At 39.5% G+C, this 13816-nt stretch overlaps 1 protein-coding gene across 5 annotated transcripts in view; it reads right to left on the bottom strand.

The window, feature by feature from the left end:
• Nucleotides 1-13816, bottom strand: part of SPAG9 (sperm associated antigen 9) — a 93435-nt gene that overhangs the window by 17729 nt on the left and 61890 nt on the right. For 4 of the 5 annotated variants that reach the window (XM_007424589.3, XM_007424590.3, XM_007424592.3 and 1 more), the window contains 6 exons: nt 13631-13726; nt 12920-13087; nt 11622-11793; nt 8822-9049; nt 7702-7897; nt 1926-2048 (listed from right to left, as the gene is read on the bottom strand). In XM_007424589.3, the coding sequence (XP_007424651.2) occupies nt 1926-2048; nt 7702-7897; nt 8822-9049; nt 11622-11793; nt 12920-13087; nt 13631-13726 (983 nt within the window). The remainder of the gene's footprint in view (nt 1-1925; nt 2049-7701; nt 7898-8821; nt 9050-11621; nt 11794-12919; nt 13088-13630; nt 13727-13816) is intronic. The other variant, XM_088138449.1, reaches the window with a different exon arrangement.

The following is a 13816-nucleotide window of genomic DNA, read 5'->3' as shown; positions in this document are numbered from 1 at the left end:
TTAGCAATTAAGAACAACAGTGTCACTTAGAACTGGTAGCTTTAAAAAATGGCAATAGTAGAAAATAGGCTACAAGTTGACTTAAACATAGATTTATCGACAGGCTTTAAGTTTTCTCAACAGCATCTCTTTGCTAATGCTTCTCCGGGTGCTTTGGCTTCCTCCCAAATGCATCCTGATGACCTTACGAGTGCTTTTTGTCAGAGATTAGGCAGGTGACACCCAGGAAGAAGAAGGCGCACTTATGGGATACTCTTCCCAGAAGATTCAAATAGCCCCCCCCCCCCCAGCTTTATATCCTTTTGTTGCTAGATAAAACTGAAATTCTTCAGAAGCCTTTTTATACTGTAGATCCAAAATGTTAAAATTTGCTGATTTTAAAATGTTTATGTAATTACTGTTTGTAACTGTTTTTACTACATAAGAAATGAATAAAAAGAGTAAAAGAATAAAATGTAAAAGTAGGGATCCCCACAGCGGGATTGGATAGAATTTAGAGAGCAGCTGGTAACATGGAAATTATTCTGAGGATTGATTGATTGATTGATTGGTCAAATTTATATAGCTGCCCATTTCACAAAACAAATGACTGTGGGCAGTGTACAACAAAGGTTCCTGTATCAAGGGGTGGACTTTTAAACTTAACGTTCTGAGTGGGATTTTAGCATTTTCAGCAATAACAGCTCCTAAGAAGAAAGCTGCACTAGCAACGTGTACACTAGGTAATGTAAAAGCAGGATGGTAATTTTATACATAAAGCAAAGTGGTAATTGCAAATTTTGCATTCTTTACCAAGGGAAGGGATCCACTCTCTGGCTAATTCTGATGGCTTCTGTGCTCAGGGGTAGTTTAAATCAGAAAGGACAACAGAAAAGGCACCTTTCTAGTAGAGCTTTACATTTAGGAAATGTAATTCTAGGAATCTACTGCACAAACTTCTTGCTATTGGTTACAGGCTTGGCTTTAAGATGCCTTCCCCAATACGGAGCCTCTAGATGGGGCTGCAATGATAGGTTTTTCTAAAGACCTTGCTTACAGGAACCAAAGCTCCCATTTTGCTGGTGTTGCCTGTCAGTTCAATGCAACTATAGTGCTGCCTTGACCAAGGCAGTGATCAACATACAGGAACAGCCTCTGGCTAATAATCCACAGTTCAGCCCACTTGTATACTGTGCGCGTAAGTCCCTGTTCTGCCCAGCACAGTTTGTTTACTCCCTTATCAGGAAAGACTGCCGTGTTCTTTTTTTGTTTGTAGGTCTGGAAGTGTCATATTTTCTCAGCCACATTTTTTCAGCCATGACTCAGAAGCAAAGGAAAGAAGAAAGCAAGACACGTTTCTTTTAAAAAGTGGGAAATTGTTACAAGTAATGTGTTAAAAGAAAGGACCTGAAGAAGCTAGCTCTGTTCTGAGCAAAAATCAGGAAAGGACTGAGGATGAGTGCTGCAACAACAAATCTAGTAGACATGATTTGTAAACTTTCCTGGTTGACAGGAGGACTGCTTTCTCCACATCAAAGCAATGTGCTATTCCACGCATTTTCCCCCCAGTAAGAACCATAGCATAAATAGTTACACTTATCTAAACCTTATTTCTAAATATCAGCTTTAATTAGCTGAGTCTCACTTCCTAAGCAGGCCAATGAATGACTAGGGATGAGTCCCAATTAGTATTCATTCACTGAAAATCTCATCTGGAATTAGAATTTGCAACTAATGTTTAAAAAGAGGTATTTAGCTATGGTACAAAACATCTGATCTGACACTGTTCCAAGCTAGTTTTAGAGAGAACTGTTTTGAGCATGGAACACTTCCCGAATTGGCCAGAGCCACCAATTTCAAACTCAAAATACTTTGCACACTGCCAATATTTAGTATTCTTACTCCAAAAATATTATTATTAACAAAAGTACAAAAAACAGACTTACCATCCATTCTGTGCTCCCAGCCACATAGTAGGTAAAAGACTACTCATTTTTTGCGCTTCTTCTCTCACAAGATCCTGCTCATTTGGTAATTCAACAACATCTTTATACAACTCTGACTCACTGCTGAAAATGGAAGAAAAGGTCAAATAGTTAAAAAGTATGAAAAAAGACTGCTGGAGTTTAAAACAATTCTACAGCAGATTAAGTCAAGTGCTTGTGTTTTGAGGCAATTAACTCTATGGAGAGTTAGGAGAGTTCTCATAACCACCATCTGATGTAAATCTAGTTGTTTTTTTTTAACAATTCCTCTGAAAATTCTCATTTCAAAAACTTACTTGGACATGTTTTTAAACCAGGGGCCTGACTAGTTTTTTCCTATCACTGTAAAACAGCTACATTACCTATCAACAGATTTTGATAAAGGGACTACATTTAAGAAAGATACTAGCAGTTGACGACAAATCAAGTATTGCTTTCAGCCCTAAGATCACAGAACTGTCACCAACAACTTCTATTTATTTCAACATCTTTCTGTGTAAATTCAAACTATAATGTAGAATGGGGATGCCAGGAAGTGAACTCCAGTTTGCTATTTTCCTAGTCCAAAATGCCCCCTTTCCCAAAGCAGCTGTCTCCCAAACTATCCACTGTTCAACTCCCTATCAAAGAGTAAGTTACTGCAGTGAAAGGGGGGGAAGGAACAGGCAGAAAATGTTTTTCTCCCTACCCTACAACTTTGAGCTAAGCCGTGGTACAGGAATAGCACTGGTTGTTCTGACAATCTACTGAGGGAGCATAACAGGGGAAATATATCCCAACATGTGCTCTTTAATCTGTCATTCTTTTTTTATACCACTGACAACAGTATCTTTCTGGACTGCCTTAGATGGCTGGAGGTTAGTAGCCCAGGTCCAAAAGCAGGTTTCAGTCATGGCACTTGGAAAATACTGTTCCACCACATAGCCTTCTTTCCCCTGTGGTGTTCTACACCTACGTATATGAACTTGCTGGGAGCAATTGCCAGGAAGTGTGGGACTAGTTGTCATCTTTATGTGGAGACCATGCAGGTCTATTCGACTCCCTCACTGACTTCTGCTTGGACTGAACTGCAGTCTGGCTAAAGTTGAACCCAGAAAGTCCAAGGGTCTAGGGACTGGCTTAGGGTCCTCAATCAGAAAGAAAGGACTCTCCCTGTTCTTCATGGGGTTGTTTTTCCCTGCTCCTTGGGGTGCTCTTTGTCCCTGTACTGTAGGACTCATCAGCACAATTTGGAATAGAGAACTGAAATATCCCATATTACAAATAAATGATCTCAGGTTTTAAGAACTATTAAGTATCTTTCATATGATTTAAAAACTTCCCAACAGATGTTTAAAAAGAATTGTGATTGTCCATCGATATTGGAGATGTTAACTTTGAAGGCACATTAATGAATAAGCTTTGGTCATGTCCAATGGCAGTTCTTTTTTGCCTAGCTATTATTACCATGATGAACCAGGTTCTTGGGAGAAAAGTAAGGTTTAAAAGAATTGTGCTGCTAAACTATGTATCTCCAAACTGGATTCTTTTTTCTATTTATGAAGAGCTTTGTATCTATTGTGCCTGGACAGTAACACAATAACAGTAAAAAGTTAATGCCTTTGTGGAATGATTTGTGTGCCCCAGACTCTAAAGACTGGCTTAATGAAATCTGTTAACTCTCAAAATTCAATTCAAAAGACTGTGAATTGGCACTTTACAGTATTGACATAAATGAAAGACTGGACAATATGATTCTATAGGATCAAGATTTGTTGTTTAAAAATTGAGCCTGTAGCAATTTTTATAAAGATGTAATTAGTATTTTAGTACTGTTAGGGGAAAAAAAGCATGTTTTTTTATTTTTTTTCTTTTACACGTTAGCTTATTGATTTTTTAAATTTAAATTGTATATAGTTTTTGTTTGAATTGTTCAACCGATATTCACAAGTTTTGCATTTTATTTCTATCATTATTTATAGAGTTTATAAAATCAATAAAACATATATTAAAAGTCAGCTGGTGGTAATGAGTGCTTATTTCCAGCTGCAAGCAATATATGAATTATGTCCTTTCTTGGAGGACACATCTGGTTAGAACTGACAAACTCCTACTTATTGTAGCATATTCTAAGTTGGGATGACCAGGATAATTGCAAAAGGTATTAAACACGGCAGCCAGGCTTCTGTCAGAAGCTTAACACACCAATTCTAGCCAAGCTACTCTGGCTCTCATTAGATTCCTGAGTTAAATTCATGGTGCTTATTATTACATAAAAATAAATAAAAAGCTTGGGCTGTGTCTATCTGAAATGGCTTTCCTCATATGCAGCTTTCTGGGAGCTATGATCTTTGTTCGGACATATTATGTGAAGACCCAGCTCTCTGGAGAAGGCTCTAATGCTGGGAAAGATTGAAGGAGAGAGAAGAGGACAACCAACAGCATGGTGGATAGACTCAGTTATAGTGGCAATGAGCGTACCATCGGAAGACCTTGGAAGACCTGAAAGACCAGGTTATTTTCTCCATCATCATGGAGAAAATCTATCTATGCAGTTGCTAAGAGTCAACAGTGACTTGATGACACATAATCAATCAATGATCTCTGACCAAAAGTCTTCTGCACATACCGCCTCACCAGATGGAGGTCTGGCTTACCTAAAAACTACTAGGACTAGGGCATTCTCAGTGGTAGTCCTGGCCCTATGGGATTTCCTCTGATTATTTGATCTGTTTTAAAGAATATTTTGAAACAGGCATGAGAAGAGCTATTACTGGGTTACAGGTTAGATCATGAGCATGCAATCTGTACTTAGCTCTAACGCATACATTTGTCTCAGTGTTATGCCATATTAAACCTGAAGATATATATGAAGTTTTAGCACCTGGTTTTCACTGTAGGCTTTCTGCTATATAATCCATTTGATAATATTGGAACATTTGTCTTAAAAGACCAGCACATCATTTTATTTAATGCATCATTACAGAAATGGGAATTCTGGCTGACCAACTTTTCTTTGGCCACTGATTACATTAAGATTCTTTTAGCATGAAACACTAAGCCTGAATTCCTAAAACACTGACTTATTTTGAACTGGCAATACCACAAAAGATTTTTTTTAAAAAAATGGGTGGAGAGGTCAGTAGCTGGATTACTCGTCCCACCCTCTCCAGTAGATAGGGTCAATTTCTTATTATGTTCCTAAGCACACCAAAACAGCAACTTCCCAGCAAATGTACAGAACCAGCCAGCAGAGACAGAAACTTTGTACAGAAGAAAGACCACATAAACAGAAGAAATAGTTTACTGCACCCACTGTGGGAAAAGGACCCTCACAGTAAGTGTAGCACATTACATTTTCCTATAGTAGAGCACAGTATCCATAGTTGGATACTATGGATACACAGAGGTCCCAATACAGTAGGAGTTATTTGTGGAACTTTTTTCACCTGAAGCACCACCTGCAGCAGGATCCTTATGCTAAAGGAAGCATCAGTAAACATCTCCATAATGGACTTATTAGTATCTTACAAAGAAGAAATGGAGAACCACATAGTCATTTTATATTGTTCAGGAGATGATTACTAGAGTAGCTGATGTAACTATGCTCTGTGAGGCACAGGCCATTATTCCTGCTGGGGCAATACCTTACTAAGCTACATAGCAGGAGGAGGTGCAGGTGTAGGTCCAGATACAACTGGCAACCATTGCCAAGAATCCCTTCCAACCTAAGGAAACTTGCTGAAATCAGATGAAGAAATCAGATGAAGAAATTTTGTGAGATAGTGATTCTTGTCCAGGCTGTTTCAACTGCAGATGTCCAGTTTGTGCCACTGTTTCTTCAGATGAATGGGCAGATGGTAAACAAAGATCCTGTTATCTGCAGAAAGTTGAACTGACTTTAAGGCATAAATTCTCTTTGAGCAGAGAATATAAAAAGGTCACACAGAGTTCAACCCTGACAACAAGATGCTATTCAGATGCATGCTCAGCAGATTTTAGAGATATTAAGAAAGCTATTTTCCAAGTCAAAGCCACTGTTTGAATGGTCTGAATGGGTCACACATCAGGGATTTTAGGACCAGGTGTCTGTCTCATAAGAGTAATTGGTGCATACATGAAGACTTCAACAGAAATGTTTGCGCAAGAACAGCTTGATGTGTGAGTGTGTGGATACAGACCATCCTTCAGCATCTGCAAGAACTTGTGCCAATACTGAGAATTTCCATTTCAGCATGCTCCATTGCAAGCACTGATCCAGTTCAGACTGAAGGAAGGCAAGTACCTGAGGAACCAAGGTGGACAGGGGCTGAATCCCATTTGTCCTGCTCCAAACACAAAAGGAACATTTGGCAAATGTATATATCCGGACTGTAAACATTCCAGGAAGCAAACAGATCTCTGGAGATACTTGAGTGATCAGAAAGAAAAGAACCAAGAGAAAAAAAGCAGAAAAGGGGTTCCTGTGACAATGTGTGTACCAGACCAGGCAGGAACAGAAAACTGGCTGGGAGACTATTGTCTTCCCTACTTTTAAGGAAACAAACAAAAGTGGTCCTGGCTACCAAAGTTAGGGAGAAGGGTGCCCCAGCTAGACATCTTCCTCCACTGTATAAAACAAGCAGGCTGAAGTCACCATGCAGCCTGCTTCTGCTGATTCTCCCCGTCAGCAGAAACAGTAGAACTAGGAAGACTCATCTCAGGTTAACTGAGATCTCCACTTGTCATTCCCACCCAAGACAAGAATTAGAACGCATGAACAAACCATGACTTCAGATTCCAGCTTATTAGGAAAAGAAAAATGTTGGGATCCTTGTACATGAATAATGTTAAAGAAAACACAGACAGTAAGCAGAAGGAATTTAAAAAGCACATACCAGCACTCCTGACCATTCATAGGAAGCAGGTATTTTAACTTGCTACTTTTGACTTTGAATAACATGTAAAGGCTGCCAAAAGATTCTCTCTTTGCAATATGATGTGTTAAACCTGAACAGCTATTCAAATAACCAGTTAATATGTATTTGGTATTTTTATATTATTTTTCTCTATTTGATTTTTATTGTTTTGCATTGTGAGGTGAGCCACCCAAAATGTTTTGCTTAAGATGGGTGGCCATATACGTATATTTCCTAAATAAATAAATAATACTGGAAGTTATTTATATGTCAACAGCACACTTACCCGTGCCATTTAAAATCAGGTGCTGCAGCTACCTGATCCACAGAAGAATTGGTTTATTTCCTTACTTACTTGGGCTTAACTGCTGCTCTAATTAATGGAGTAGCTTACATAACCCTCTCCAGTAAGAGGACTGCGAAGAGTACATTAAAATGGCAAAAGAAGGGCAAGACAAAGCAACAAATTACAACTGCAGTGAACTTTTTGCCAAAGAATAAACATACACCAATGCATACTATAGCAGGGGACTTCCTTCTTCCCAATAACACTTCACTCCAAACTCTTTGGAACAGCCAGGGTTTAATAGCTTTCTGGATGTTAACAGGGAGAGCCCTAGTCTAATCAGGTGGCCGCGTAGGAATACTGTTCCAACAAAATGGGAGCTGAGCCTGAGAAAGCTTGTCCCCCAATCTGTGCAGATGGCATTTTCTTAAAGAAGAGATCCAAAGACAGCCCACTCTTCCAGATCTTACTGGATGGGAAGAAACCAGCGGGAATAGTGAAATTTTCTCATGAAGAGCACAGCATAACCTATTTCCATCAGCTGCTTCATACTGCTAGTACAAAATAGGCATACCTAGACTGGAAAGCTGGAGAACCTTCTACAGTATCTTGGACTCCCAAAGGATCTGTGAAGACATGCTCTGTGTAAACGCCACTTTGTGCAATATCTGCTACTTCTTCTCCCAAGCCAGCACTGACTTCTGTTGCTTCAGTTGCTTCCTCTGCTGTCTGTATATGTTCATCTACCGCATCATTTTCAGCTGTAACATCTGAGTAAATTTTTCAATTATAGGTGAACTCGAATGATCATTCAGCTCCCTGCTGTTATGAAGCATGCACGAATTTAAGTGTATTAATTAGTAATTCCTTTTCAACTTCTTCAAACATTCCTTTCTGTTTTCTCCGCTAAGAAGCTGTACTTAAATTAAGATATAGGAAGCATGATAGTGAGAAGATAAATGAGGAATTCACCCATCTTATCTACTTGCTGTATTCATCAGTGTACACATTCTCCATCCCTGCCCCCAAAGTAACATACTGCAACGGATAAAAAGTATGATGCTATCTGCTGCAAAAGGTATTATATATTTAGACTCTTCCAAACTGAAATTATCCTCCTTCGTGAACTTAGCAGTGAACATGGGGTTATTTCATCATTCCATACAACATACTTTAATTTTCCAGTTCACTGATGGTTACTTTTATTTTTTTTTTATTTGATTTATACACCCCATCCGACTCAAATAAATATTTACAGCGGCTATTTATTAATAGCATCTCCTTCTCTTCCCAAAGCTGAACCTCACCAAAAGACTGTGACAATTAGCCCTAACCTAATTCGCCCCAAAGCAAAGGGCAAGCTTCGGCCTCAATCCAAAGGGCTTTTTGGAACGCCATGCTTAATCTGGTTAGCATTCTGGGAAGGCCCTTCTGTGCACACTCCCACCCCATCTTTCCTTTCTCCCCTCAGCCACAAGGAAATCAGAAATTGTTAAAACTAACCACAGTTTATTGTTGCCTTTAAACCCAATTGACTCAATTGGAAAGTCAAAACTAAAATCCTGGAAGATGGCAACCACTTCCATATTGTTGCTGAGGAAACTATGTCAATGTGCCTACAAAGCTGCTAGGAGCTTAACTCAACATTAAGGAGAGTTAACCTCTTTTTAACAGAATGGTAAGTATTTTTATACCTGGCTGTTTGTTTATGTCAGGTAAGGCAGCATTGGCACTCTGGGTAGCAGCAGATCCTATAATGCCTTCAGCTGTACATCCAACTACTGTGATTCCTCCTAACAGACTGTCTGCTTCTGCTGAACTGTTGCTATTTACACTGCCACACAAGGATGACTTATCCACTACACCAGAGTCTGGTTCCTGTGATCCTTCTTCTCCTGTAGGGTAGTCGGTCTCTCGAGCCCCTGGAAGAAAATGTTACATGTGTTAGCTTGACTATAGTTACCTTCCAAAAGAAAAGAACATATGTAGCTCAGGGCTGAACTGTGGAGTCCTAGGTGCTCTCTGAGAGAGAAACCACATTTACACACCATTCAAAGGAGACAATAAAAAAGCTGAGAAGGAAATAAAAAGACCAGAACACATCCTCTCCAGCAGCCAACACCCAGATAAGCAGGGATTAACACCAGACAAACAATCAAGCAGAAAACAATACTCTAATCAAGGAACTACCAAGGAGAAAGCCACATCCCCACCAACAAGGCAAGCTACTGTATATAAACAGGGAGCAAACCCCACATTCACTAGCACTGATGATGCTACCTAGTCAGGTAATGAAATGTCTGCAAACAAACAATCAAGCTCAGAGAGCACCTAGGACTCTATAGTTACCTTATTGGAAATCTTTGCAAATCAATATATCAACCACAAAGCAAAATTTATCAGAACCTAGAACAAACAGCTTCCTCAGAGAAATAATCAAGACGCAGGTGTGGGCATTAAGAAAAGCTAATAGCTAATGTTTTAATATAAAATGTACAAAGCATCCCACTTAGTTTGCAGAAATATACCGGACTGCTACCTACCTTAATCTAGAGTAAAAGAGACAACACAAGGATCCTCTATAATCTCACATAAAGCTTACTAAAACTAAATTTCTGTAAGTGTATAGGAAGATCACATAGGAATACACTGTAAAAGCAAAGTGTTTTGTGGTAAATTAAAAGAATAACACATTTATTATGGCATCAGTTTTCATGGCTTGCCTCCCATGAAATCTTAGCTGCAAGTCTCCAATCAATAAGCCTTTTCAGATTCAAAACAAAGGAATTTACATTGGATATTTCACAAAAACAGAATAGGGACAGAATGGTATCCAGGAATAATCTGCTACGTGACACAAGAGAAAACACAAAACTGATTCTTGTAACCTATAGTTCCAAGTTAAAACCACTCAAAACATCTCTCCAGTGCTCGCCCAGGGCAGTGACATTTTCATCTAACACTGATGGATTGCTGCCTGTAATCCAACATAGGTTAAAAGAGCTCCTTAACAGTGACAGATTCTACCACTGAGATACAGAAACAAGCCCCCGCAATAAATCCAATCCTGTTCCGATATATATTCTACTAACACTATTCTAATATCTAATAACAACATCCACAATTTTAAGGATTCATCTACTTCTGCTGATCCTTCTATCTGATACACAACCTCATTTGCCAGCCATGCCCCCAAGGCTGTTTCTGTAAGACAGATGCTGTGCAAAAAAATAAAGACACAATCTGACAGACACAGAAACTGCTCTGAGACACTTTACATTCCCAAGACCCTATATATTCTTGGCTTTACAGAGACACTTATTTGTTTATTTCAGTTTATATGGCCACCCATCTCAGAGGTCACCCATGTGAACTCTGGCCAGCTAAAAACAAAAAGCACAACCAAACAACAGCATAACAATAAATACATAAGCAGCATCCAGGATAAAATTATAAACACACACCCAAAATCCAAGGTCAACATAACCATAATCTCTGGGATTATCTTCCTGGGTCCCACCAGATGACACTTTCACAGATAGGGCCCACAGCATGTCCCTCCTGCCAGATCTGATGGAACAGGTACACACAATGGGGGAGAGATGGTCCCTCAAACAACCTGGCCCCATGTCATGAACAGCTTTATAGGTAACTACCAGTACCTTGAATTGAACCCAGAAGCATACTGGCAAGCAGTACAGCTCATGGAGCAGAGGTGTAACGTGCCCTGATTGAGAAGCACACATAACTGCCTGCACTGCTGCATTTTTATTATTTAATTATTTAATTATTAATTAGACACTATATATTTTAATCAATTCACCAATGTAACAGATCATAATCAACAATTTTGATTGATGCAGCTACTTTCAGGCCATTTTAAGTTTTAGAAAATTGAGATGGAATATTTTAAATAAAGGAATTAAATAGACGTTGAAAGGCCACTGTTTATAATTCCACAATTCATACAACCCCTCAGTGCTTACAATTTTACTCCTATTCCCAACACAAAACCCAACAATGTATATGCACTGCTATCTCAGCATGAAACTCCACCCACCTGAAGAAACAGCATAATTAATAAATGAAGTACCATAATAAATTTATTGGTTCTTAGAAATAACTGGCTGGCTTTAGCAGAACTCAGGTCTTAGACATATAGTATTCAGAATAGATTCCATGTTTATAAAAACTCAGGATTTTTCAAATAGATCTTACTTATTTTTTTCTGAGCCACCATAGAAACCGTTGGCTTCTTTTACAGAATTTGGCCACCTAGCATTTTTGCAATTTACAAAGTAGGTTATATGTTAGGTAGGCACTTCTAACAGTCTGAACTATCCAAGAGAAAGATTAATACCCAATTTGCAAATGTTGTCTGAGAATGGCTCAGCTCTTTAGCTGAATTTAACCAAAGCCAGGAGTGTCTAGTCTTGTCAAAACAAGCGAAACAAATCCTTGCCAACTTAGACAGTTGTTATATTGTGCTCTTACCTGGCACACTAGCTATACAAAGTACATGAGAATTGCAAACAATGAAACTGTCTAGGATATTTCCTGGCTGGTTAGCATCTACAATGATAACTTTCGTAGCAGAGTGGGTGCTCGTACAGATCCAAACAAGGCTTGACAGTTCTTCTTGACTTTTCAGCTCTTTTTGCTGGTCCTGTATAGGGAAAACCAAGACCAACCCATATAAGCATACAGCCAAATCACACATGATGTAAAGCGTGCAATAACAATCTCTGTTTTATGGCGGGGGGGGAGGAATAACACTGAATTGCCAGATACATGCTCCAAATATGCACTTGAATTAAGGAGGTACTAACTAGGCGCAACAGCTGGAGATGGGCAGCCAATAAATTTAAATAAATAAATAAATAAATAACATGACTGGGCCCTGTTGCTACTTCCATAATCCTCAACTCAAATATATATCTTCCTGAGACCACAGCCCTGCTCCGTGAGCCCAGGAAAAGGTGCAGCTTCTTTAAGGCAGGGCCAATGGGTGCCTGAGTGCACCCACCTCCCCTCTGGAACACTTTTTTCCCTTCATTCCTGAGTAGCTGCATATCCCTAATGTTGCACAACTGAGTGAAGGAAGCAATAGCTTAGCATACAAAGCTGGACATGTTTCTAATACTTTACAGCAGCTTGCAAATTAGTGAGAAGGAGGCAAATGCCACAGCAGATTATTAGTTCCATTTTGAAATATATCAGGTGGTTGCTGAATGTGTTGGTTGCAGAAAATGTGGGATTCTCTTTAGTCACCCAGAATGAGCCAGCCCGGAAACCCGAGCATATTCTGCAGTCCTTGACCAGTTTTCAGAGAGGGAGATTCAACAGGGAACAATTTCCTAGCTATCAGAGAGACCTGTATTCATTTCTCTCCCATGTCAGAACTTCAGTGATAGGAGAAGGCACTACAGAGACTGGTCCCCAGATATACCTCCATCCTTACAGCAAATCTATGCCAACTGTAGTGGTGACTTTGATTACTTCCCTCCCAATAAATCCAATGGAAGGTACTATGTTTTCGTTTGCCATTAAAGGAAAAAAAATGGGGGAGAAAAAAAATGCACCTCCTCCCTAACTTCTGTTCTGGCAGGCCTTTTCCAAACAGTGATTCACTTGCCTGCTATGTAAAGCAAACAGTGGCTTTTCTTCAAATTCATGACTATGAACTAAGAAGTATTTTCAGCTACAAACACAAAGCAGATGTCTTCCATTTTCTTCAAGTATGAAATAGTTTTGAAAAGCTATTTGCATTTTGTATCTACCTCTGGCATTACCTTGAGTTCTTGATCCAATCTATCCAAACTATTTTGAGATGCACTTCTCTGTTTGCCGCTGTCCATGTCTGGAGCTGCAATATCATTGTAGAAGACACTGGCACCAACTACTGAACCGCCATCCCGTGTCTTCCCTCCAGATAAGTTCACTCCTACAGCACACCACAGCTTTAATGACAAAAGAACTTGATAAACATTTTATCAGATAAAGCTTTATGAAATGCAGGAAGACAACAATGCTTTAAGTGCAGCCTGTATTATCCATGCCTTTTAAAAAAAAAGAAATGTACCTGAATTTAATAATCAGAGATTCTTGCAAATTGCCACCTTCATCCATCATAAGATCATGCATGAGGGGGGCTTGATTACAAGCCCACCTGGCATTTAGAAGCAATCATCAGAGCCCAGGGCCACCCAGAATCCAATAACCAGGCATTGAGGGTAGAAACTGAGGGCTGGGCAGTGGGACCATTTCCAAGCAGCATACCCAATGTCCCTGAGGGCATCCTGCCCATTACTGTCATGATGTTCCAGCCTGCTCTCTCAATCCCTCCCAACCCAGGCTAGGGCACACATTCAATGAGCCTCCCCACCCACACAACTCACAACACGGTTGGCTCACCCCTCACAAGGCACCCAACAATATCCCAGACATTTTGGCATCTAATTATAGTATATGAGAGGAGACAAAGAAAATAAAAACTCTTCTACCTTCATGGATGTATCCTTTTCATCAAGTGGTCTCAGATAAACAGGCACAGGCAAATTCCTCATCTTGTTGTCACCCGGACCACTACCATTTATAATCTAAAGAATGAAATAAAAAATAACACTGATTTTGATATGAGACTGAGAGCCAATGATTTAATTCTATCACCCAGGAAGACAGGAATCCTG

The sequence above is a fragment of the Python bivittatus genome, unplaced genomic scaffold, assembly GCF_059951505.1.
Source record: "Python bivittatus isolate LINGU-HERP-01145 unplaced genomic scaffold, Pbiv_v1 ctg000220_np1212, whole genome shotgun sequence".
NCBI classification, from domain to species: Eukaryota; Metazoa; Chordata; class Lepidosauria; order Squamata; family Pythonidae; genus Python; species Python bivittatus.
This window is presented reverse-complemented; position numbering and strand designations above follow the sequence as displayed.